The 25,020-nt window shown below is 47.7% G+C and overlaps 1 protein-coding gene and 2 long non-coding RNA genes across 3 annotated transcripts in view; 1 reads left to right on the plus strand and 2 right to left on the minus strand.

Annotated features, from left to right (window-relative positions):
- LOC137204172 (uncharacterized) overlaps positions 1 to 6,969 on the minus strand; it is a 43,015-nt gene extending 36,046 nt beyond the window's left edge. Inside the window, exon 1 of the long non-coding RNA XR_010933449.1 lies at positions 6,734 to 6,969. This is a non-coding gene — a long non-coding RNA (uncharacterized lncRNA). The remainder of the gene's footprint in view (positions 1 to 6,733) is intronic.
- A 6,154-nt stretch (positions 6,970 to 13,123) lies between these two features.
- The window catches only part of ALDH2 (aldehyde dehydrogenase 2 family member), a 29,663-nt gene continuing 17,766 nt past the window's right edge, over positions 13,124 to 25,020 (plus strand). The window contains exons 1-2 of the mRNA XM_067700615.1: positions 13,124 to 13,292; positions 23,676 to 23,780. Of these exons, the coding sequence (XP_067556716.1) occupies positions 13,173 to 13,292; positions 23,676 to 23,780 (225 nt within the window). The 5' untranslated portion in view covers positions 13,124 to 13,172. The remainder of the gene's footprint in view (positions 13,293 to 23,675; positions 23,781 to 25,020) is intronic.
- LOC137203807 (uncharacterized) lies at positions 13,288 to 23,680 on the minus strand. The gene is made up of 4 exons (XR_010933302.1): positions 23,489 to 23,680; positions 15,935 to 16,021; positions 14,993 to 15,049; positions 13,288 to 14,031 (listed from the first exon to the last, which is right to left on the minus strand). It is a non-coding gene; the product is annotated as an uncharacterized lncRNA (long non-coding RNA).

Below are 25,020 nucleotides of genomic sequence, written 5' to 3' on the forward strand. Positions count from 1 at the left end.
AGGAGCAGGCACTTGTTCCTGGGGTGCTCAGGGATGAGGGCTCACCCAGGGCTTCCCCCTTCCTGCCCTGTGTCTTCCAGGCCTTCAGAGCAGCAGGGCTGAGCAACAACTACCCACTGGCTCAGTTCTTCGCCTGGGCCTGAGCCCTGCACTTTGCCCTGATGAGGTACACAGGGCGGCAGTGGCCAAGACGGAGCTGAAGAGCTGCATTTAGACCCACAGGACTGCAGGAGCCCAGTTGTCCCTGCAGGGCCTGCCGGGCCTAAAACTTTAAATGATGTGCTTTGAAAGTCCTGATATGTGTGATTCTTGCACCCTGCCTGGCAGGTCTGTCCTGGGACCCTTACTGTGAACTCAGCCTTGGTGGGTCCCCACAGAAGACACTTCTGTGAGAAGCCTGGAGTTGCCTGTTTCAGGCAAGGAGGGAGGGGATTAGCCAAGAGCTGAGTGGGTTTCAGGACAGAGGGTGGAGAGCTGGTCTTCAGTCCAGGCGCCCGGTTGGGCAGCCAGGCCCCCTTCTCTCTGGCTGTGGCGCGTAAAGGCTGTGGGACTCTGCACGAATGTTAGGAGTCCTGCTGGGGCGGGGTGCCCGTGCTCGCTCCCAATATGGGGCCTCCTGTTCCGCGCCTCCGCACCCCCGCTCCCAGCTGATGGCTGCAGCCTACAGACCCAGGGCGGGAGTGCTCCTGGGAAAAAGGAATGAAACCCCAATCATGAAGCCACTGCCATCTGATATTCTCCCTTTGAATGTACAAAACACAGAACACTGACATCTATTTTGCAAAGGAAGTCTGGGAACACAAAAGAACAAGAAAATATACCTCAGAGATGTCACGAATGTTCAATGTCATACAAAAAGAATGGAGAATAAAGGCTCACACTTCAGCCCCTGTCTCAGTACATCAGTTGCCTCCTAGTACCTGAGTTTACTTGGGATTCTGCCCAGTGCGTCGGCCCACTTGTATGCATGGGGGGCACAGACGTGGTGACCCCTGGTAGGTCCCGAATCGGCTGCCTCACTGCTGCTCATGTAAAGGTCAGCAAAGGACCACGGCTTTCTGGTGTGTGAGGGCCACTCCTCCATCTGCTCTATAGTTAGAATGTTCTGGGGGGAGGGGAGGTGGTGGGCAATATGTCATTACAATTCAGAGAGCAGTATTCTTCCCTCGGAGAAAGGTGGACATGCTTGCTCACCTGAGGTCCGAACTCTTCAAGGAATGGGTGTCCCATGAACCCAGGTGGCAGGCAGAGATAAGCCACTGGCTGTTAGGACCTGGACTGCTAATCTCATGATCTGGGATGATGTAGCAAAGAGCTGCCCATTTCAGGTCAGACCAGATGGGCAGGGACCCTCATCCCCTTGTCTGCTGCAATGCAGACTTGACCTCTTTGAGGGAACTGCTTTACTGGAGAGAGCGCCCACCTGCTGCAGCCAGGACAATGGGCCTTCAGGGTACCGGGGAGTCATGGGGGTGTTGTGAAAGGGCTTCCCAGACATTCTTGCCCCAGTGGTCTGGGGAGACAGGTCCTACTGCTTGTTGCTCACAAAAGGTAAAGTTAAATTCAAACCCCCAAACGAATTGCTGTCACAACACCAGCCACACTGGCAAACAACCTTTTGCAAACTCTGGCAGGGTTCTAGCAGCCTAACCTCCTGTTTCAAGCCTTAGGAAGGAGGAAGATGCTTTGAAAAAGGAAGTGCTTTGGCCGGTGGCCCAGTGTATCACGTGGTCCTAGAATTTCTCTCATGGCCTCTGAGGTTAACTTTGCTTGTTAAGTAGTACAGCTGCAGGGATGAAAATAGAAGCAGTGCTGTGGGGCGACTCCATGTGTCCCTCAGATACTGTGCTGCAAAGTGGGGAGGCCCGAGGGTGGGACAGTGAACACTGCCTGAAGGATGCGAGTCACAGAGATGTGGCCTCCAGCAGCCCCTCAACCAGGGTCTCCCATTCTGTGAAATAATTCCACTCATTGCTGTCAGTTGCACCTCACCTCTGGGCCTGGTACTGGTCTAGGCCTTGGGGAATGAGCAGGAAAACAAACAGGTCAAGCTGCCATTATCAAAGGGCCCATATCTCAAGTAGGGGATGGTGGTGAGGGTCCGAGACCATGGTGGGTGATGTGGGTGCTGTGGTGGGTGATGAGGGTGCCGTGGTGGGTGATGAGGGTGCTGTGGTGGGTGATGAGGGTGCTGTGCTGGGTGATGTGGGTGCCGTGGTGGGTGATGAGGGTGCCGTGGTGGGTGATGTGGGTGCCGTGGTGGGTGATGTGGGTGCTGTGGTGGGTGATGTGGGTGCCGTGGTGGGTGATGAGGGTGCTGTGGTGAGTGATGAGGGTGCTGTGGTGAGTGCTGTGCTGGGTGATGAGGGTGCTGTGCTGGGTGATGTGGGTATGTGGTGAGTGATGTGGGTGCTGTGGTGGGTGATGTGGGTGCTGTGGTGGGTGATGTGGGTGCTGTACTGGGTGATGTGGGTGCCGTGGTGGGTGATGAGGGTGCTGTGGTGAGTGCTGTGGTGGGTGATGTGATAGGCACTGCTGGGGGTGAGGAGCTGCGGGCTCAGGAGGGGGGACTCGTTCCAGAAGAGGCATTTGAGCCAGACGTGCATGACATGAACAGGCAAGCGTGCTTCAGAAGGAGCAGCAGATGCAGAGGCCCTGGGGGGCAGCCCAGTGTGTCTGGGTGAGGAGCACAGAGAGTGGGAGGTGTCAGGTCTCGTGAGGCCTCAGGGGCCTTGGTCAGGAGTTTGGTGTTGATTCTAAATGTGACAAATGTGAGTTTAGACAGCGGTGTGACCTGCTTTGATTTGAGTTTTTAAAAGATCCTTCTGCTTTCCAAAGTTCACCAGGATGAAGAAGGAATAAAGGAGGATTAGAGCTGGTTCCCTAATGCTGCAGAAGGCTCCAAAAGAACCACCCACAAAATTAAAATTAAAATTAAAATTAAAAAAGAAAGAGGGACTTCCCTGGCGATCCAGTGGTTAAGACTCCATGCTTCCACTGCAGGAGATACGGGTTTGATCCCTGGTCGGGGCAGCCAAATAAATAAATGAATAAATAAACAAACAAACAAATAAATAAATAAAATAAGATAAAAAAGAAAGAAAAGAGAAGGAAAGCCAGGGGAATGGGGGCAGAGCCTTAACAAGATACGAGCAAAGAATCTAAAGGATAAAGGAAATCTAACCTGGTCCTCATCTGGCTTTTTCCCCACCTTCAGCAGACAGTTGGCATTTCTGGTGGGCCAATGCTGTAACTAGTGTGGTGATGCGCCAGCACCGTGCTCCTCTGGAGTGGGGTCAGCGTGTGGTGTGGGTGCACGCTGGGCGTGGACAGGCTTGGTGTGGTGATGAGCGTGCCTGACCAGTTTTATCTGTGGCACACTTAACATCTTGCCACCAGCCCTACGTGGCTGGGCCTGCCTTCCTATTAGCCTGCCTTGGGAAAGGGAACAAAATGTGATCATAACACAGTAATGATATTTTTTTTCTTTCTCACAGCAATTTTCTATCCCCAAACAACTGAACACACATTCCTCTGCTCGTCTCTTGGCGTCAGGGGCTAGATTCCTGTAGGGCTGAGCCCTCCCCAGCGGTCCCGTGACAGTCCCCGGGCCTCAGGGTTCCATCCAGGATGCCAGCTCTGGAGAGGCTTCCATCCTTCCCTTCCTATTCTCCCCCACCTCATGCTCCCTGCAGCGACTTGTGGTCTTGGCATCCACAGCTGCCTGTGCTCCTCCAAGCCCTGATTTCAGATGCTGTCAGATAATTCCAGAATAATCCTAGAGAGGCTGTAAGAGACCAGATTTCAGGCAACTCGCCTGGGTGCGACCCCTTCAGGACGTCACTGGGAGTGATGTTGAAAGAACAGGCTCCAGCGTTCTCCACCAACATTCCCATCCTAGAGTCCCCAGTGGTTGTCTAAGAGATGGCTCCTGTCTGTCACCACCCGGGACTTCAGAGTTCCCCAGGGATGCCTTGGGGATGCCAGGGCTGTGCTGCAGCTCACCTCTCTGCAGTCACAAGGAAACCCAGTGCGAGCCCAGGGCTGAAGCATTGGTTGAGCCCCTCTGGGACATCTGGATTGGTATTTATACTGCCCTCCACGGTGCCTTGTGGCTACAGCCCTCTCCCCTCTATTGACCTCGCCAATGTGTGTGAGCGTCAGAGCAGAAAGATGGAGGAGTCCCAGACTCCAGCAACCTGGGGTCCAAACCTGTGATCACCTATTGGACAAGTACTCTGGGAACAGAGTTCTTTTAATCAAGATGGCTGAATAGAGAAATGATTTCAGGGAATTCTATATCTTATTAGCATTAGATAGATAACCTAGTGGTAAGGAGCTGTCACAGATAAACAAAGACAGACACTACAGTATTAAGAACAGATATTAATCAGTAATATGTTATTTCATATATGCTATTTTCTAGTAGGAAAGTGGGCCCGGCATAAACTGACCTCAACTTCCATTTGTACAGAAGGCATTTTAAAGGGAGAATGAGGGCTTCCCTGGTGGCGCAGTTGTTGAGAGTCTGCCTGCCGATGGACGCGGGTTCGTGCACCGGTCCGGGAGGATTCCACATGCCGCGGAGCGGCGTGGGCCATGGCCGCTGAGCCTGCACGTCCAGAGCCTGTGCTCCGCAATGGGAGAGGCCACGGCAGTGAGAGGCCCACATACCGCAAAAAAATAAAAAAAAATAAAAAGGGAGAATGAGAGAGCAGGGAGGGGCAATGGCGGGGTTTACACATGGAATTGCCTGCTAAATCTATAAAAAGTGGGAAGGTGGAGGGCTCTGGTCCACATGAAACTTACCTGGGTTTGCTAACTGGCACTTAAGGAAGTTTGGCTCCTAGCCTCTCAAAGAGACTGGGAGATAGGGCCCTATCTTGAGGCGTTGGATGGAATAAACAGTAACTTCTGGCAGCTTTGAGTTTTCTCAGGCAGGCACATTTGCCAGGCTCCGGTGTGGCCTTGAGCTATTAGAAACTGTGTTAGTGTTTGTTCAGGTCTTCAGATGTAGTGGGGGTGGACTAAATCATTTGTGCTGCAGTGTTTATAGGCTGAGGTTGAGGCTCAGTCAGGAAGAGAGTTTAGGGACTTCCCTGGCTGTCCATTAGTTAGGACTCGGTGCTTCCACTGCGGAGGCCTGGGTTCAATCCCTGATCGGGGAAAGGGGGAGGGGGTGGGGGAGGAGGAGGGGGGGGAGGAGGAGGAGGGGGAGGAGGGGGGAGGAGGGGGGAGGAGGGGGAGGAGGGGGGAGGAACGGGGAGGGGGGAGGAGGAGGAGGAAGAGGAGGAGGAGGAGGAGAAGAGAGCTTAGAGAAGCCTAGCAAGAGTCCTGTCAAGGAGAGGCTCTTTGTCAGTTGTGCTTCTGGATTCCAACTTCCCTGGGTTTCAATCCTGCCTCTGTAACAGACAGGCTGGGTGACAAGAGGGAAGTGATTTTTCATCTAGTAGGGCTATTTTTCTCATTTGGAAAATGGGGAGAACAGCATTCCCTCCCAGGATTGTTTGAAGATTAAATGAGCTGACCCACAAAGATTACATATGAAGCCTGCAGTACATGCCAGTGTTTCACATGGCTGGAGTCCAGAGGGGGCTAAAGAGGAGGCTGTGCTTCAGCTGAGATACAGTCCTGCGGGGGCCCCACCAGGGCCTGGCACAGCTGGATCAGCTGAGGCTGCAGCCTCTCACAGGCTAATGTGCAGAGGAATGAACCCGGGGATCTGGTTATAGTGCCAAGCGTGACTCTGCAGGTCTGCCTTCCTAATGCGCTCACCGTTAATGCTGCTTGTTTGGGGACCCCATCTGGAGAAGCTGGGCAAAGAGAATGGCTAGACTCCCCTCACTTCATCCCCTGGATGGAGTAATAGCTCCTAGGTATTTAGTACCTACCAGGTGCCAAGAACTGCACATGTATTATTTTGAACCCTTAAAACAACTGGCAGATACATTTTTCTGCCCATTTAGGAGGTGAGGAGACTGAGGTTCAAAGAGTTTACATGACTTGCCTAAGATCACACAGCTAGTCAGTGAATTCAAACCTAAACTACGAGACTGTAGAGCTCTTTCCACTTGGAGGCATGGATTTTTACCATCTCTGAGGGGCTTCCTGAGAGGTGCTGGCTGCCTCACCCGGAAAAGGAGGAAGAGGAAAAAGCCCCACCCAACCAAGGAGGGCATGTCCTGCCATGAAGAAAGTGTGTGAGTATGTTTCTAGAGCCGGGGAATCTCGGGGGTACCTCCTCACTGCCTTAGGGGGCAGTCCGTGTGATGGGTGTGTCTCCTTCAAGGGCTGGGCTGCAGGTGGGGCAGGGTGAGTTGCCTGCGTGTGTGTGTGTGTGTGTGTGTGTGTGTGCGCGCGCGCACAGGCAAGTAAGGAGGGCAACCTGCACACAGGCTGGATCACATTTTTTCCTCTTGCCTCTGAGAGAGAATGTCTTCCTGTTTAAACGTTGCTTTGAATTAACCCCCACCATTTTTTGCAAAAAACAAAACACACCTTCCATCTGATAGTGTCAGTGTCCCAGCACTGGGACTATATAAGCAAAGAGCTAAAATCTCACCATTTTAGATGGACACCTCAGTTACCACCATTTTTGGAGAGCAGGTGGAAGTAGATCTTTTTCAACCTGAAAACACACTGTTGGGCCATAACAATGAAATGTTTTGGAGTACTTCAAAGTTAAGACTTTGTATATTTTCTTAGAGGAAGTGAATGACTATTTCTTACCCACCTCGGTGCTTCTCCCAATGATCTCAGCACTGTGGGAGGACAACATTTATTCACATCAAAGTGTTCCGCATCTCTCCCCTCTGCGGTACCTGAAAAGAAGTTACATTTTGCTTGCTTAGTTCCTCCCCCTGCTTCATTCTTCTTCCCTTTAAGGATAATTTGCTTTTGTCAGTTCCTTTCCTGGCAGTGAGTTCCATAGACAAGGGGCAATGGAGAATAAGAAAGTTGGACCCAGAGAAAAAAGAGATTAAAACAATCAGAATAGGGACTTCCCTGGCAGTCCAGTGGTTAAGACTTCACCTTCCAATGCAGGGGGTGCAGGTTCGATTCCTCCTCAGGGAGCTAAGATCCCACATGCCTCGAGGCCAAAAAACCTCGAAGCAATATTGTAACAAATTCAATAAAGACTTTAAAAATGGTCCACAGTCAAAAAAAATCTTAAAAAAAAATCAGAATAAAGACTTACAGAAGAGCACGAAAACAGATTGAAAGAAAGATGGAAGAAAGAATAGAGCCAACACAGATTGTCAGGGAGAAATTTAGGTTGAGAGTTGAATTGTATTTAATGCTTTGGTCAGACTGAGCCAAATGGAGCCACAAATATATTAGGGTTTCAGTACATGCAGTTAATCTTAGGCTGCAGTGTTTGGTTGACCTTGAACTGAAAATTGTGTGAAAGCAGCTAAAGGAGGCTAGTGTGGTTACAGAAGTCTTCCCCAGAAGACGGGATTTGAGTTGAGTCTTGATAGGTAAGATTTCCTTAAGCAGAGAGGGTAGGATGGGCATGGGGAAGATGGGTCCCCAAAACTAGGGGACCAGGGGTGAGAAAGCTGCTGGTGGGGTATGGTGAGCACCACAGACGAACAAACCAGAATAAATGAACCTGTGAACCAACGTGTGCTAAAATGATACACACAACCATGCACACCAGTGGGGATCCAAGCATGTCGCCGCACGCCATCTCAGCATAAATGAATGTCTATATGTTAATGCATTTCTCCTTCCTGTCCCCACAACCAAATTTACTGTTTTTCCTGGCTTCCACTTCTTAGTGAACAGCAGAAGGTAGAAATCTCAGCACCATCTTCCACTCCTCCCTCACCCTCATCTCTACCAAGTGACCTGCCAATTCTACCTCCATGCCCTCCTTCCTAACCATCCCTGTTGCTTCTAACCAGGCCCTCATCATTTCCCAAGTCAGCTCTCTGCTTCCAGGCTGTCTCTTCTTTACAATTGATTTTCCATGCTGTCTCAAGAGGGATCCCTCAAAAGCATATTTGCAAACTCATCACTTCCAGGCTTAAAAATCTTGGTCAAGAGAAATGTTAGTACAAGAGATTAAGACTTACAAGAAAGCTATAGTGGCCACAACAGCATCATACTGGCATGTGAATAGGCAGATCCATGAAACAGAATATAGTTCAGAAATACTCAACTAGTCAAGGTCATTTACTACAAAAAGATGGCTTTTCATATGGGTGGGGAAAAGATTAATTATTGAATAAATGGTGTTAGGAACTCCAAGTAACATCAAAAAAAAAAAAAAAGAAAAAGAACTGGATCTCTAAATCTTTCCTTGTACCAAAATTAATAAAAGAATCAAATTTTAGAGCATAAAATATGAACAATAAAAGTACTAGAAAATAAAGAAATACTCAGTAAGTGGTGTTGGGAAAGCAGAAGAATGAATCTGGACCCCTATCTTACATCACTCACAAGAATTAACTCGAATTAACTGGAATAAAGACTTAAGCATAAAACTCCTGGAAAAAAAAAAACATGAAAAAATCTCCTTGACATCAGTCTTGGCAAAAATTTTTTGGATATGACACCAAAAGCACAAGCAACAAAAGCAAAAATTAATAAGTGGGACTACATCAAACTAAAAAGCTTTTGCAGAGCAAAAGTAACAACAAAATGAAAAGGCAACCTTCAGAAGGAGAAAAATATTTGCAAATCATATATCTGATAAGGGGTTAATATACAAAATATTAAAAAACTCATACAACCCAATAGCAGAAAAACAAATAACCTGACTAAAAAATGGCCAGAGGAACCAATAAACATCTTTCCAAAGAAGACATACAAATGGCCAACAGTTCCATGAAAAGAGACTTGCCTCACTAATCATCAGAGAAATGCAAGTCAAAATCACAATGAGATATCACCTCACACCTGTTAGAATGGCTATCAACAAAAAGTCAACCATAGCAAGTGCTGGTGAGGATGGGGAGAAAAGGGAACCCTTACATACTACTGGTGGGAATGTAAATTGGTACAGCTACTATGGAAAACAGTATAGAGGACTTCAAAACAAAGCAAAACTCTCCATCCTACTTCTGAGTCCAAAGAAACTAAAATAACCATCCCAAAGAGATATCTGAACTCTCATGTTCATTGCAGCACTATTCACAATAGGTGAGATACAGAAACAACCATCAACAGATGAATGGATAAAGAAGATGGAATATTATTCAACCATGAGAAAAAAATCCTGCCATTTCAACAACATGGATGAACCATGAGGGCTTTATGCTAAGTGAGATAAGTCAGAGACAGAATGACAAATACTGTATGACTGTATTTGTATTGGAATCTGCAAAAGGTAAACCCATAGAAACAGAGTAGAATGGTTATGGTGGTTGTGAGGGGCTGGGGATTGGAGAAATGAGTAGATATTGGTCAAAGGGTACAAACTTCCAGTTATAAGATGAATAAATTCTGGAGAGCTAATATACAGCATGGTATTACAGTTAACTATATTGGTAATATAGTTAACAATATTATATACTCGAAAGTTGCTAAGGGAGTAGATCTTAAATGTTCTCACCACAAAAAAGAAATGATATTTAGGTGATGTGATGGGGGTGCTAGTTAATATATCAAATCAACATGTTGTATACCTTAAACTTACACAATGTTTTATGTCAATTAGATCTCAACAAAGTTGAAAGAAAAAGTACTTGAAAAAATATACGAGAAATTAAAAACAAATAATCTCAGAGTGGAAAAGGCTTTCTAGACATAGTATAAAAGCCAGAAGGCACAGAAGAAAGCATTGGCCAAAAAACCCCACCAAAAACAAACAAAAAAATCTCTAAAACAAAAATAAAAACAAGTTATAGACTGAGTAAAGAGATAAATGAGGACTGACAGAAAGTATTTGCACTACATATGACAGAATAAAGGTTAATTGCTTTGATATAAGTGAAGTCCCTACAAATCAATTTTACAGAAACCAACAACCAATCCAATCGAAAAATGAGCAAGGGACATGAACAGTTAGTTTGTAGCACATGAAGAATATGTGACTTTACATAGGCAAAGACACTCAAGCTCATTCCTAAGAAGAGAAATTCAAATTAATGCTATTTTTCATCTACTGGATTAGCAAAGCTAAAAAAAAATAATCTGATAAGGTGTATTTGTGAGGGTGTGAGGAAACTCAGACATGACAGGGGGTGGGGCATAAATTGATCAAACCTGTATGGAGAATAATATAGTAATAGCTATACTTAAATTGTAAATATCCTTCAGCTTAGTAGTTCCATTTCTATGCATTTCTCAAGCAAGACAAGGATACACATTGCAGCATTGTTTATAATGACAAAAGATCAGAAACAACCTAAATGGCCATTCAAGAGCACTTTCCTTGGGTGCAGGTACAGAAGATCTCCCACACACATTACTAAGTGAAAAAAGCAAGATGTCTTGGGGAAGGGGAACAGGAAGAGGGGTCTGGGTGCTGCATTCAGAGAAGAGAGGGAGACTCACTTTGCAGTTTATCTCTGCCGCTGATCTCCAAACTTCTTTCCCCTTCTTCCTGGGGACATAGCCTGTTTTCTAGACTCCTTTACATGGAGGAATGGCCACATGACTGAATTGTAGCCAATGAAACAGGCTCAGCCCAGAAACACCTCCCTTGTGCCATCCTTAATGCTTTTTTCTCTTTCGGTTGTCTGGAATGGTGCTGAGACCTAGGGCGACTTTGGGAATCAGGTTTTGACCTCAGAGTCACCTGGAGGGGAACTACTGTGTGAGACTCATGTGGGCAGGGACTTTATTGTGTTTAGCCATCAGAATTTTGTGGCAAATCTATTTTAGCAGCTTTATTAACTATTACGACATCCTTTTGACATCATATTACCTCTTCAAAACAAAGCAAAACTCTCTCTCTCTGCTGGTCTCCTTCAGACGCTGGATCAACATCTTTGCCTGGTACTTCATACTTGGGCCTTGTTCAACCTCTGGCCTCAGCTCCAATGGCTGGAGTCTTAAACAGCTCCCCAGACACATGCCACCTAGATGTGCCCCTTTCCTCTGCTTCTCTGCTGTCAAAACACTTATCTCTGACCAGCTCAGCTCCTCTGCCAGGTTTCTTCACTCCTTCCTGGACTTTTGCTGATATTTACCTAGTTGAAATGCACACATTTGACCTGGTGTCCATCTGCCTTCCTATCCTATGTTCTCTCATTCCTCCCTGTGTCCCCAGTGCCCAGCTCTGGGATGTCTATGGAGTAAAAGTTTGCAAGATCCTTACTTCCAGCCTTGCCCTCCTGTAGTCCATTTTCCAAAGAAGGAGAAACCAGTTAGCTTAAGATGCAAATCAAGCAAGTCATCCTGAGGTAGGAGATAGATGGGCCCCTGGGCCAGACAGCTGGTGTCTGTCAAGTGGTGTTTGTCCACTCTAAGGACAAAGCTAGTGGCAGAAGCTGAGCTCTGCTGAAGTAAAGAGATAAGATGACCACTCCTGAGGTCAAGGAAAACTTCCCTGTCTGCACATCTGCAGGAAGGCTCCTTAGGGTTCAAAAAGGGAGGGGGTGCCACCCCATAATAAGTGTGGACATACCCCCACAGGCCTCTGAGGTGGGATCCATTTTAGCAAAAAGATGTGCACGCATGTTGAGGATGTCCTAGGACTGGTCAGGTGTGAAAAAAGAAACAAGATAATTGGCTAAGGGACTTCCCTGGTGGCACAGTGGTTAAGAATCTGCCTTACAATGCAGGGGACACAGGTTCGAGCCCTAGTCTGGGAAGATCCCACATGCCTCGGAGCAACTAAGCCCGTGAGCCACAACTACTGAGACTGCATGCCACAACTACTGAAGCCCGTGCGCCTAGAGCCCATGCTCCACAACAAGAGAAGCCACCGCAATGAGAAGCCTGCGCACCACAATGAAGAGTAGCCCCCGCTCGCCGCAACTAGAGAAAGCCCATATGCAGCAACGAAGACCCAACCCAAACAAAAATAAATTAATTTAAAAATATATAATTGGCCAAATGTAAACAAAGACCTGGAAGAACTGTCCTGTATGAGAGATTTAAATCACCTCTTTATTGCACTCCTCCTCATTAGAGAGGACGTCCATACCCTTTCTCTCTGGGTATGTATTTCTACCTAACTTCTGACTTACATAAATAAACTGCTTCTCTGTGTGTTCTCCCATACAGTTGTGCTGTGTCTCTAATAGTAAACTTTGTACCTGATTTTACAGTTTTTGCCTCTTTGAACCATTCTTGCTTTCAAATGGGGGAAGGAGCCAGGGCCACTTTGCTTCTAGCCTCTAGCCCCTGGTGGTCTAGCGGCTAGGATTTCTGGTTTTCATCTAGGCTGCCCAGGTTCAATTCCTGGGCAGGGAACTAAAAATCTCTGCTCAGGACCACTCACTGCTGTCTCTCCGAGATCTATCCTTCCCTTCCAAATCCCTCGCCACTGCCTCTAAAATCCTTCCACCTCTGGCCCTGCCCACCTCTCTCACCTCACCTCCCAACCCTCTCCCCCTTGTTCACTGGCCTCCAGTTTTTCCCTTTCTGCAACACAAGTCAGATGTCCCATCTCAAGGCCTTGCCCTTGCTGTTCCTCCCCCTGCAATGCTTCCCTTAGTCACAGAACCTTAACAATTCAGGTCTCAATTCCTGACCAAGGGATTTAAAAGCAGTGCCTTCTGCCCCAACTACCTCTTCACCCTATTCATTTCCTTCACATCCCTTATCACAATCTGAAATTACCTCGTGTTTGGTTTAAGGTTGGCCTCTCCCACTAGAGTGTAAGCCCCCTGAAGTCAGGGCCAGGGTCGCTTCGGTTCTTGCCTGTACACATTAAGGGTTCAGGCACACAGTAGGGGTTCAGCCAACGTGCGGTGAACTCGCCAGATCCTGACACGCTACACCCACGGCGCGCCACGCGCAGGAGGATCTACCTTCGAGCCCCACCCGCCCCTTCGCGGGCGCGCGCGCGTATTGGCTGCGAGCAGCCTAGGCGCAGCTCCGCCTGGGGCGGGGGAAGGCGCGGGTACGCCCCAGGGCCCCGCTGCGCGCCTGCCCATTGGCGGCCGCGCCGGGCACGGGAGGGGGGAGGTCGCGCACGGGGCTGCCCGCCCGGCCGTCCTTCCAGTTCAAGCCGCCAGGGCTCCGCTCGGCAGTCCAGCGTGAGCCTCGGCATGTTGCGCGCAGTTGTGCTCGCCGCCGCCCGGCCCTGCCAGGGCCGCCGGCTGCTGTCGGCCGCCGCCACCCCGGCCGTGCCGGCCCCCAACCAGCAGCCCGAGGTCTTCTACAACAAGGTGAGGCCGCCCCAGCGCTTTGTTCTCTGGGGACGGAGGCCGCCCGGTGGGAAGGGACTGTATCTCTTCGGGCCTCAGTTTATCCAGCTGGGACTCGAGGGGTCTGCTGCAGTTGCTGTTTCCGCACATCTTCCCTTCCCTGCCTGCGAGCAGTTTGGCCCCTTCGCCGCCCCTGACACCTCGGTTCCATTATGCAGCTGTGACTTTGGCCACTTATTTGTCTTGTCTGGCCGCTGCCCGTTTTCCGGGTTCCATCCCCCGCCCCCTCCCCCATCCCCAGTCGTTCTCGGCTTTCGGGCCTTGGTCGTCCTGTGTCTGCGCAGAGTCTTCACGACATCACCCACCCAGAGGACATGTCCATTTAAAACCCTCTTTGCAGGAACAGTTTTGTCTTTTCGTAGTCTTTTATCCCTTGACTCATGCCCTCGTCCAAGAACGTCCAAAAGGAAAAACAAAAAGGAGTCCTTTTCAGCTAAGGGTCACCAGTTCGCCGAGAGGCCAAGGCCACGGCCGCGGCCGCTCGGCGTCCTGGCACTTCCACTGCTGGCAACTGGGAAAGGGTGGAGACCTTCGCTACAACAGCGCAATCCCCAAATGGTGTCTGTGCCTTCCAAGGCTCTTTCTTTGGTCAAAGAAAGGAGGGACTTTCCAGGATAACTTTGACTCCCAGTAGCTGATTTCTTGCTCAATCAGGACTTGGGAATATTTTTTCTTTTGATCTTTGAGTTTGGGTAAAGTGCTGAAAGTCACAGAGAAGGAAATTGGTTATGAGAGTTCATTTTGTTTGTGTAGTTGCTGCCCTTCTCTGAGCTTCAACTTCTATAAAGTGGGAAGGGGTCAGAGGGTGAGCACAGGGGTTCATACACCACGTGGGCACTTAACAGGAGTAACAGCTCATATTCTCTGTGTACCTCCTTTGCACCTGGCACCAGTCTAAGCATTTACCTGTTGTGCTGTTTAATCCTTAAACAGCCCGGTGGGGTAGGTACTGTGATTATCTCCATTTTACAGTTGAAGAGACTGAGTTACAAAGAGGTTTAGTGAGTTACCCAAAGACTCAAGTCAACGGCAGAGTTGGGGTCCACATCTAGGCCCCCAAGAGTAAGCCGATAACCAGAACCTTCCATGGCACTATTGTTGCAGCTCTGGGTGGGAATAAAGGGGTCACTGCTGACTTAGGATGCTGTAGAGATGGCCCCTGGCTGGCTGCTTTCAACAGGGGACTTGCTTGTCTGGTCAGGAGCTTGGCTGCAAATCTGCACAGAGACAGTGGGTAAAGGCACATCTGTGTGATTTAAAGGGTGTTACAAATGGTCATTTGCAAGGGAATAAAAACAAAAGGTAAAATAAGATGCCCTTTGCATAACACAAGCCAAAAAGGCAGCGGCTGCTGCTCCTTAGGCTGCTTAAGGAGGAGTTCATGCTTGGAAGACTTGAACATCAAGCAGAAATATCCTCAAGGGAAAGGCAGCAGCATCCCAAGCCTTTGTGGCCGCAGGATCTAATGAAGATCATCCTCCTTTGTGCTTATGTGGAGGTGAGGAAACAGGGTCCAAACATGCACACAGCTCTGGTCGATAGCACGAGCCCTGTTCTCTAGATTTAGTTCATAAGGTAAGTTGGAGCAGAGTGAAATCTTCCTGCAGCTGCTTTTCTTTATCAGATTTTTTTGAGATCCTAAAAGTAACCCTTGGACTTACCTGCTGGTCCAGTGGTTAAGACTCCACGCTTCCACTGCAGGGGGCCCCTGTTTCGATCTAAGATCCCACAGGCCATGCGGTGCAAGAGAAAAAAAAAAAGAATGCTATTTATAAAAAAAAGGAACCCTTGCTCACTGTATACAAATGCAGAAGTAAGTAAAACTTCCCGCATACCCCATTGCACTCCCTTCAAGAGCACTGTTAACTGGTAGGTCTGTGATCTTGCAGACTTTTTCTTTGCCTCAGTGTGTGTGTGAGAGCGTGCACCAGGTTTTTTTGCTTTTACTTAAATGAGATCCTTGCACTTACTGTTCTGAAGCTGTCTCATTGAACAATGTATCTGGATTGTCTTCCTAAACTAGTACATTCAGATCTTATTTATTCTTCCCAGGGGTTGCAAAGCAATCCGCATGAGCAATCCACACTCTGCTGGAACAGGCCCCTTTTAAAGCTTCTTGGGCCATTTTCAGTGTTGAGTTGTTGCAATCCCTGATGGCAAGAATGCCAAGGTCTAATCCTAACATTTTGAGTCTCTTACCAGGAGCTCTAGGTACAAACTAGATCATATGCCTGGACATTTCCCTGGGGATTATTGATTCCTTGACGTTCAGTGAACTGTTCTGGAGTCTGGAGTTTCCCCAGAAGGAGCTGTTCAGGCTTTGAAGTTGCTTCTATAGGCGCTGGATTTTCTCACCCAAGGGTATTTGGGGGAATGTTGCATTTCAAGCTTGTTGGGTCTCTCCTTGAAGAGGGGGTGGCACAGGCAATAGGTCTTTTCCTTCCCACATCTATTTCATAACCAGAAGAGTCTATAGAGTGGGGTGGTTTGGTCAACCTTCCTGGGGTCCTCTTGCCTCTACTTGTCCTGGGTGGAGCTATAGGGTTGGGGGAACTTCTTTGTTGGGGTAGGGAGATTACAGGACAAGTTCCTCCCCCACTCACCAGCAGGACCTGTATGGGGAGCTGATGATGGCCAGGCTTCATGAAGATCAACATTTCTCATCCTTGGTGGGTTTCAGGGACACAGCTCTGTCAAGGAAACTGATTTTCATTTTTCATTCCTTTTTTCTTCCCTGACTTGGAGAGTAATTAAGATCTGGAAAGACAACTCAAAGGAAAACTCAAGGGAGTGTGGTTTCAGCAGAGTAATTCCTTTGGATGAGGTGTGACTAATACTTTTCATCTTCAACATCACCAGTTCATGTTGGTTGATAATAATAATGAAGATGAGAAAAATCACTGGACACTATTTCACTCTCTGGACTCAGGCTGCCTGTCACTCAGTAACATCAATCCGGGTAGGTTCACTCATTCAAAAGACACCTCAGCAACCCCAATTCCAACCAACAAAACAGGCAAGAATCCCTGATCATGGGAAGTTTGCATCCTAGAAGACAAGCGAAGTGCATAGTATGGAGCAAGCTGATCGATCGGCGCTATGGAGAAAAATAAGGCAAGGAAAGAGGGATATGGAGGGTGGTACAATTACTTAGCTCTGTACCTTAGCTGCTACATCTGTAAAATGGGGTAAAAATCCCATCTACATCATATGGTTGCTGTCAGGATAAAAGAGAGGCATCCTTGCACAGCCCTTAGCAAGTGCCTGGCTCATGGCTTCTTGCACCTCCGTATTTACTGCAGCCTTAAATAGGAGATAACAGTGATGCTTTTGAGCTTCGAATATAATGGTGGTGTAACTCCATTTTATGCGGGCACTGTTGTAGTTGTAATTTGTTTCCTGGAGGGCTGCGCTAGGTTGCGGTAAAGTTGAATGGGAGTTCGGGGTGAATTAAATTTGTGTCTTGGGAACTCCCTGGCGTTCCAGTGGTTAGTTCTCTGCGCTTTCACTGCGAGGGTTCAATCCCTGGTCGGGGAACTAAGATCCTGCAAGCTGCGCCTTGTGGGCAGGAAAAAAAAATTGTGTCTCTATTCTTAACCTCTTGACCACAACATTTAGGAACTAAAGAGAAAACTGACAAAAAGAGAATTAAAAAAGGGTCTCCTTATATCGAATTTTCTGATTCCAGTAGTAATACATCCTCAGTACAAAAAGTCAAGCATTACAGAAGTATGTGAGGTGGAAATTCACTGGACATATACATAGGCACATATAGATGTTCATTGCTGCATATTAGCAAAAACCAAGAAATAAGCCAGCCTGCCTTCCATGGGGAAACAGATGAACAACTTATGTTACAGCTATAGGAAAGAATAATTCTGTGCACAGAGTAGTTAAAGGAATTAGCTGGAACCGTATGAATAATGGATCTCAAAAACAATGTTTCAAGAGGGGAAAATGTCTAGTACTCTGAGTGATGTGAAACTAATTAAAATTATCAAAACAGACTTTCTATCAAATGTGGATAAACATAGGTCCATATAAATGGCTAAAAATGTCCTGGAAGGAAAATGCTCCTTGGCGTGAGGGCAGGGCTGCATAGGGAATCTGCTTGTGGGCAGTGATTCAAGGGGACTTTAAATGTTTTATTTCTTTAAAAATAAGTGGCCTATAAGCTAATATAAAAATGAAAAAGAAAAGAAAAACAGTCCTCTGATATCCCACCCCTGCAGATAATCACTGCTAACAGGTGGTATATACAGAATAGGAGTTTGATTTATCTTGTTTTCCTTGAGAGATTGTTATGGAATGAGCCAAAACCTGTGTTGGGCTAAGCAGTGGTTTGGAATGGCTGTGTGCTGAATGAGTCAAGTGACATATCTCCACACTGATCACGGTGCTTTTATTGCTTGTTTAGGAGTTTTAAGATCTTTGTAGAAATAATAGAAAGTCCAGGAATGTGAGACCAAAGGCCCTGGGGGATGAGGAAAGAATGTTCAGGGAGACATTCTGGGGGAGGTGGCTGCCCTTGGCCTTAACCCCAAACTAACCCCGAGGTACCTAAATGATTGTGTGGATAAGTGTGAATGTGGGTGGCATTCCATGTTTATGTTTCTCTCCTTATGATCTGTTTTCTCTTAGACATAAATTACCCAACTGCCACTGAAAAAGCAGTTGCCAGCAGGATTCACCCCAGGATAGAAAGCCACAGCATTTCCTCACTCCTTCTTAGGGAAAATAACATATTCCAGGAGTGTAGATTTCCTAGGTAACAGATCCCTAATTCTTTCATGCATCAAAGCTTGAAAATAAAGTCTTTCTAGGATGGGTCCTACATCTGTAAATTGGAGCTGCTGAGTGGCATTTAACCTTTTTTGGCGACCTTGGGCAGATTATGACTGTCCATTGCCATGGGGTGGAGGTGGCACTAGAATATCACTCTGTCCTCGCTTTGGTTAAGACTCCTCTCCAGGGTGCTGCAGTCCTGCTCCCAGCTCTACTGTCCTGCCCCAGCTTCTCACCCCTCCCCACAAGTTTCTGTTTGCAGTTCCTAATCCGCAGGGGCCTGGAATAGAAGATATCCGAGGAAGCCACGGATCATGTTATCCTCTAACTCAGTAATTCTAAATACGGTAACCTGCCCCAGCTTTGCAAAGATGCGTGTCTAAGGATGTTTGCAGGAGCAGCACTGTCAGGAATACAGGCAGACCTCATTTTATTGTGCTGTGCTTTATTGCACTTTGTAGATACTGCGTTTTTTACAAATTGAAGCTTTGTGGCAACCCTGCATTGGGCAAGTCTGTTGGCGCCGTTTTCCCAACAGCATTGGCTCACTTCCTGTCTCTCTGTCACATTTTGGTAATTCTCACCACATTTCAAATCCTCCACCAGCAAAAAGATTATGACTTGCTGAAGGCTTGGAGGATGATTGGCACTTTTTAGCAATAAAGTTTTTTGTTTTTAAATTTTATTTATTTATTTATCTATTTTTGGCTGCATTGGGTCTTCGTTGCTCTGCGTGGGCTTTCTCTAGTTGCAGCGAGCAGGGGCTGCTCTTTGTTGCGGTGCACGGGCTTCTCATTGCAGGGGCTTCTTTTGTTGTGGAGCACAGGCTCTAGGTGCGTGGGCTTCAGTAGTTGTAGCACGTAGGCTCAGTAGTTGTGGCTCGCAGGCTCTAGGCGCAGGCTCAGTAGTTGGGGCGCACGGGCTTAGTTGCTCCGCGGCATGTGGGATCTTCCTGGACCAGGGCTTGAACCCATGTCTCCTGCATTTGCATGCGGATTCTTAACCACTGTGCCACCAGGGAAGCTCCAGCAATAAAGTATTTTTAAATTAAGGTATGCACATTGATTTTTTTAGATATCATGCTATTGCACCCTTAATAGACTGTGGTATAATGTAAACATAGCTTTCATATGCACTGGGAAACCAAAAGATTCCTGTGACTCCCTTTATTGCAATACTTTATTGCGATGGTCTGGACTGAACCCAAAATATCTCTGCGGTCTGCTTGCAGTGAAAACTTTTCCTAAAAGTGCATTTGTAGGACATGATTAAATAAATTGTGGTCCGTTAGTTTTGAAGATTGCTATGTTGCTTAAAATAATGAGGCAGATATGCCTGTGGAATAACGTCCAAGATAAACTTACTCATAAAAGCAAGTTACAGAATAAAAGTCCATTATCGGACTTCCCTGGTGGCACAGTGGTTAAGAATCCAGTCCTGGGGACACAGGTTCAATCCCTGGTCTGGGAAGATCCCACATGCGCGAGCAACTAAGCCTGCGTTCCACAACTACTGAGCCTGTGCTCTAGAACCCGCGAGCCACAACTACTGAGCCCGCGTGCTGCAGCTACTGAAGCCCGAGCTCCTAGAGCCTGTGCTCTGCAACAAGAGAAGCCACCCCAGTGAAAAGCCCGCGCACCGCAACGGAGAGTAGCCCTCACTCACTGCAACTAGAGAAAGCCCGTGCGCAGCAATGAAGACCCTACGCAGGCAAAAATAAATAAAATAAAATAAATAAATTTATTTTAAAAAAAAAGTCCATGATCCCCACTGAGAATGGACACTCCCCATGTCTGTCCCGTTCCCTCCAGGACCCCAGCACGAGTGCAGGTCCTGGCACACAGCAGGTGCGGAACCCAGAGCCCCCTCTGTTCTCCCCCACCCTCACTCTGCAGCTACGGGGCCCTTTTGGTTCCTTGTGTCCCCAAGCCCTTGCCTCAGGTACCCCCTCTGGTCCTCACTGTTGCCTGTTTGTTTCTGCTTCTCTCTTCATTTGCTTGTTGATCATGTCTCTTCTCCCGGGACTTTGGTTCAACGAGCCAGGACTTGGCTGTTTCACTCAGTGCCCAGCATGGCAATGGCACTTGGTTAACACTAACCACTGCATGGATGAGTGAATCCAACTTATAAAATGCAGTGAGATGTATTTATTAAAATGTAGAGAAAATAGAGCATTTTGATGGAAAAGCTCTATGAGTTTTGCCAGCAGTCCCGATTCAAAGTGTCAGCTTCTGATTCCATGAGGCTGTCTGTCCCTCTGCTTCTGGAAACTATAATGGGGAAGTGTGAGCCCGGTAGGACCCCCTCCCAGGGAGAGTGAGTTAACATATTATGTAAGTTAGGCGTTGGGTTTTTGGCCGAGAGGTTATGAAGCATTTGGCCTAGAGTCCACTCTTGTGTTTATTCAAGATGAGTCACTATGAAGCTCTCCTCACTTGAAGCAGAACTTTGGCAGAGGCTTAGTATGAGAACGGTTCTCACCCTAGCTCCCCCTCCCCAAGGAGGGCACCACTGAAGTCTGGCTTTAGGAGAAGGGAAGTGGGAACTCTAAACAGAAGGAAGATTCCAGGTTCCTGCAAACCCCAGCTTATCCTATTAGTTAGAAGAGAGGATGGACTATTGAAAATCCAGCAGTGGAGAGTGACTCAACAAATCCAGGGCATTGAGAGGCAGACAGGGACCAGGGAGTGCTCTTTCCAGGGTCCTAGACAAGATCAGGGGACGGTGTGGGCCCCGCCCAGGGAGGAAGGGGTGAGGACCTGGGGAGTTTAACCAGACTGGCCCACTCTCCGCTTCATACTTCCTGATCTTTGCAAAATAACAACGAAAATTTTTTCAGGATAAACTAATTTAGTATGCTGCTGTGCAGGTATCTGGAGTAATGTACTGACTGTGGTGGTGAGACACACTGTGTGTGGGGTCCTGGCTTAGGAGCTTACACCCCTTGTTGAATTTAGTCCTCACATTTAAGCCCCCAGCTGTGTCATCCCCAGAGACTGATGAGCATCTGGAAATGAAGGGATTAGCCCCAAGGTCACAGCTTGTGAGGGGTAGAGCCAAGATTCGAACACATGTCTGTCTGGCTTAGAGGCTGGTGCTTTTTATAGCACCCATAATAAAAACTCAAAATCAAACTGGCAGCAGGGCAGTTAAGTAAACCATAAAGATGGAGATTAGGAAACGAGTTCTGACCTCCTCGAAGGCAAACATGGGCTCTGACTGGAGTCTGGAGTTGGGGGGAAGAACTGGGTGAAGAGCACAGGCCTTGGAGTTCCGAAGACTTGGGTTCAAATCCCGGCTCTGCTCTCACTGCTGTGTGACCTTGAGCAGGTGGCTTGACTTCTCTGTGCCTCAGTGTCCCCCAACTGTAGGGAGGATGCAGCTTACCTAGGTTTGCTATGAGGTTTAAATGGGAATGATCCAGTAATGGAAAGCTTCTGGTACAGGGGCTGCCACATAATGAGTAGCCAGGAACGGTCAATAGCCATTTCCATGACATGCAGGTGATGGGTAGAACATTCACATGATTCCAGGTGCTGACATCTTGGTCAGCAGAAGGGAACAGTACAAGGCCAGCCAGGCTCACCCCCACCCACTGCGGCCTGCCTTTCTCTGTAGCTGACCTCCTCCTTAAAGTGCTTCAGTGAATCAGTGGGTGTGAGGCTGTGAAACCTGAGCCTGCACTCAGGGTGGCAACGGGAACAGATGTTTGGAGTGGTCACAGGCTGTGTGCCAGGCTCTCCTCCTTCCTCCACGGGTGTTACCTCTGCTCCTCCCCGTGGGCTTCACTCTCCTCCAAGTTCACCAGGAGGCGAGGCCGATTCTCAGAGAGGGGAGCATGTGGGGAGGGTGTGGCCCAGTCCAGCTTGAACTCGGGTCCAGCTGGCTTCCAGCCTGAACTCTTTCTGCTACACCTGTTCCCTCCACTGGAAACTACCTGTTGCCTGCTTCCCAGCTCTCTTGCAGGAGGAAACAGGGGTGTCTTTTCCCTTCAGATTGATGATCAGCCACCTAATGTGAACCCACACACATTTCCAAAGAACCTGGCTGAGTGACTGCAGACAACTTCCCAGGTCCTAAGCCGGGGCCAGGCCATGTTGGGATGCTGGGGCCCAGGAGAGCCCTTGGGGAAGGAAGGCAGAGTGGCCTTGGACAGGTGTCCTTGCCTTCACCCCACCTGTGACCTTTGCCCCAGCCTTGGTTAAAGTGACTGAAGTGACCTCAGCCCCCTCTGGAAAGACCAGTTTCCCCAGCCTCAGGGGACAGCTTGCTGGGAGATTTCTGCTCTGCTCCCCTGAGGGTTTCACAGGACCTGCCCTCCTCTCTGACCCCATCTCCTAGCACTTCCTTCCTGGTTCATCAGTAACTCTGGCTGCCTTTGTTTTTTCTCAAACACACCAGACTTATTCCTGCCCCAGGGCCTTTGTACTTGCTGTTCCTGCTGCCTGGATTGTTCATCCTCCCATTCTTCCCATGGCTGGCTCCTTTTCATCAGTCAGGGCTCAAGTCAAATGTCTGCTCTTCAGAGAAACCCTCCCTGACCATCCCAGCTAGAGCTCTCTATCTTCCTCCACTTCAGTACTCTCTATGGATCTTGTTTTTCTCCTTTGCACTTATGACTGCAGTCTGAGACTGCCTTGTATATTTGATTGCTTCTTTATTTTCTGTGCCTACCAGAACGCCAGCTCCATGAGAGAAAAGTTCCTGAGTTTGGTTCCCACTGTGTCCTCAGCCCTAGAACCGTGCCTGGCCCATTGCAGGTGTTCACTAAATATTTACTGAATGGATGAAAGAATAATCTAACTTGGTTCTCATAACAACCCTACTACAGTAGTGTGGTAGAGGAACAGCGGTTGCTAATTCTTCGTTGCTCTTCCCAGGCAGAGGTGGAGGCTCTCCTCCCTCCCTGTGAATCTGGACTGGGCCTGTGACTTATGCTGACCAATGGAATTGGTGGCAGAAATAAGGCCATGTGACTTCTGAAGCTAGGTCTTAAGAAGCCTTTCAGCTTTTGCCTGGTGTCTTGGAACACTCTCTAGGGAAGCCAGCTGTCATGTGAGAGGTCTGACTAGCCTGAGTCTGCCATACAGTCAGGAAGCCCAAGCAACCATGTGGTGCCAGACATATGAGTGAAGAAAGTATCTTGCACCTGCAGCCCCAGGTGCCCTCGCTCTGCAACCACATGACCAAGCCCTGCCCAGCTGAGCCTAATCAATGGACACAACTGTGAGAGATAATAATAAAGCATTTTAAGCTACCAACTGTTGAGGTGATGTTACACAGCAGTATATACAGATTACTGATAAGAAAGGAACATAGTCTTCATTTCTCAGGTCAAAGAAACCAGGGCATTGAAAGGTCAAATGACTTACCCACAGTACTTGGCAGAGTGGGTGCTCCAGCTTGGATTGTCTCCAAGGCCTGTGCTTTTAACTTCTAGGCCACATCCCTCTGAAGCTAATTCCTATTTGTTCTTTCTGATTTTTTTTTTAAAACATGGCTGGTGGTCAGTATCAGGTTGAGAGCTGGTCCTGAGGACTTTCTTCCTTCTCATTGTAGATCTTCATAAACAATGAGTGGCATGATTCTGTCAGCAAGAAAACTTTCCCCACCATCAATCCATCCACTGGGGATGTCATCTGTCATGTAGCTGAAGGGGACAAGGTGAGATATGGTAACTTAACTTCAGGGCAGGGCTGAGTGGGTTGGGGGTGCACAAGGATGGTTTCATTCTCTAACATGTTTTTTTATGGTTGAAACTGTGTGTGTATTACTTTCATAACTAAAAATGCCAATTAAACTTTTTGAGTTAAGTGAAACCACAGAAACTCTTCCTTGCAGGTAAAAGTGCTAGATTGTACCCGGGTTCAAGAATTCATACAGTTGTGCAAAGAAGATGTGGCACATAAATACAATGGAATATTACTCCACCATAAAAAGAAACGAAATTGAGTTATTTGTAGTGAGGTGGATGGACTTAGAGTCTGTCATACAGAGTGAAGTGAGAGAAAAATACTGTATGCTAACGCATATATATGGAATCTAAAAAAAAAAAAAAGGTACTGATGAACCTAGTGGCAGGGCAGGAATAAAGACGTAGACAGACGTAGAGAATGGACTTGAGGACACGGCGGGGAGGGGGAAGCTGGGGCGAAGTTAAGAGTAGCATCGACATATATACACTACCAAATGTAAAATAGATAGCTAGCTAGTGGAAAGCAGCAGCATAGCACAGGGAGATCAGCTCCGTGCTTTGGGACAACCTAGAGGGGTGGGATAGGGAGGGTGGGAGGGAGACTCGAGAGGGAGGGGATATATGTGTGCATGTGGCTGGTTCACTTTGTTGTGCCACAGAGGCTAGCACAGTATTGTGAAGCAGGTTATACACCAATAAAGATATATTAAAAATAAAATATAAAAAAATTCATACAGTTGCAGAATTGTAGACTTGGAATTTAATTTGAGAACATCTAATCCAATCTGTCCATTTCAGACCTGGAAGTTGAAGGTCAGAGAAGGGAAGTACAGAGCTAGATGGAAATCTTCTTCAGCAGAATTCAGATCTCCTGAGATCTAGCTATGGTGTCTATAGTATATTTGGATTTGATTATATATACCCATAGTAATGAAAAAATACTAATTTTAAAGTTAAAAATTAGACTTTCAGGGGCTCCCCTGGTGGCGCCGTGGTTGAGAGTCCGCCTGCCGATGCAGGGGACACGGGTTCGTGCCCCGGTCCGGGAAGATCCCACATGCCGCGGAGCGGCTGGGCCAGTGAGCCATGGCTGCTGAGCCTGCGCGTCCGGAGCCTGTGCTCCGCAACGGGAGAGGCCACAACAGTGAGAGGCCCGCGTACCACAAAAAAAAAAAATTAAACTTTCAGTAAAAAACATTTCATTTATTA

The sequence above is a fragment of the Pseudorca crassidens genome, chromosome 12 (assembly GCF_039906515.1).
Source record: "Pseudorca crassidens isolate mPseCra1 chromosome 12, mPseCra1.hap1, whole genome shotgun sequence".
In the NCBI taxonomy this organism is placed as follows: domain Eukaryota; kingdom Metazoa; phylum Chordata; class Mammalia; order Artiodactyla; family Delphinidae; genus Pseudorca; species Pseudorca crassidens.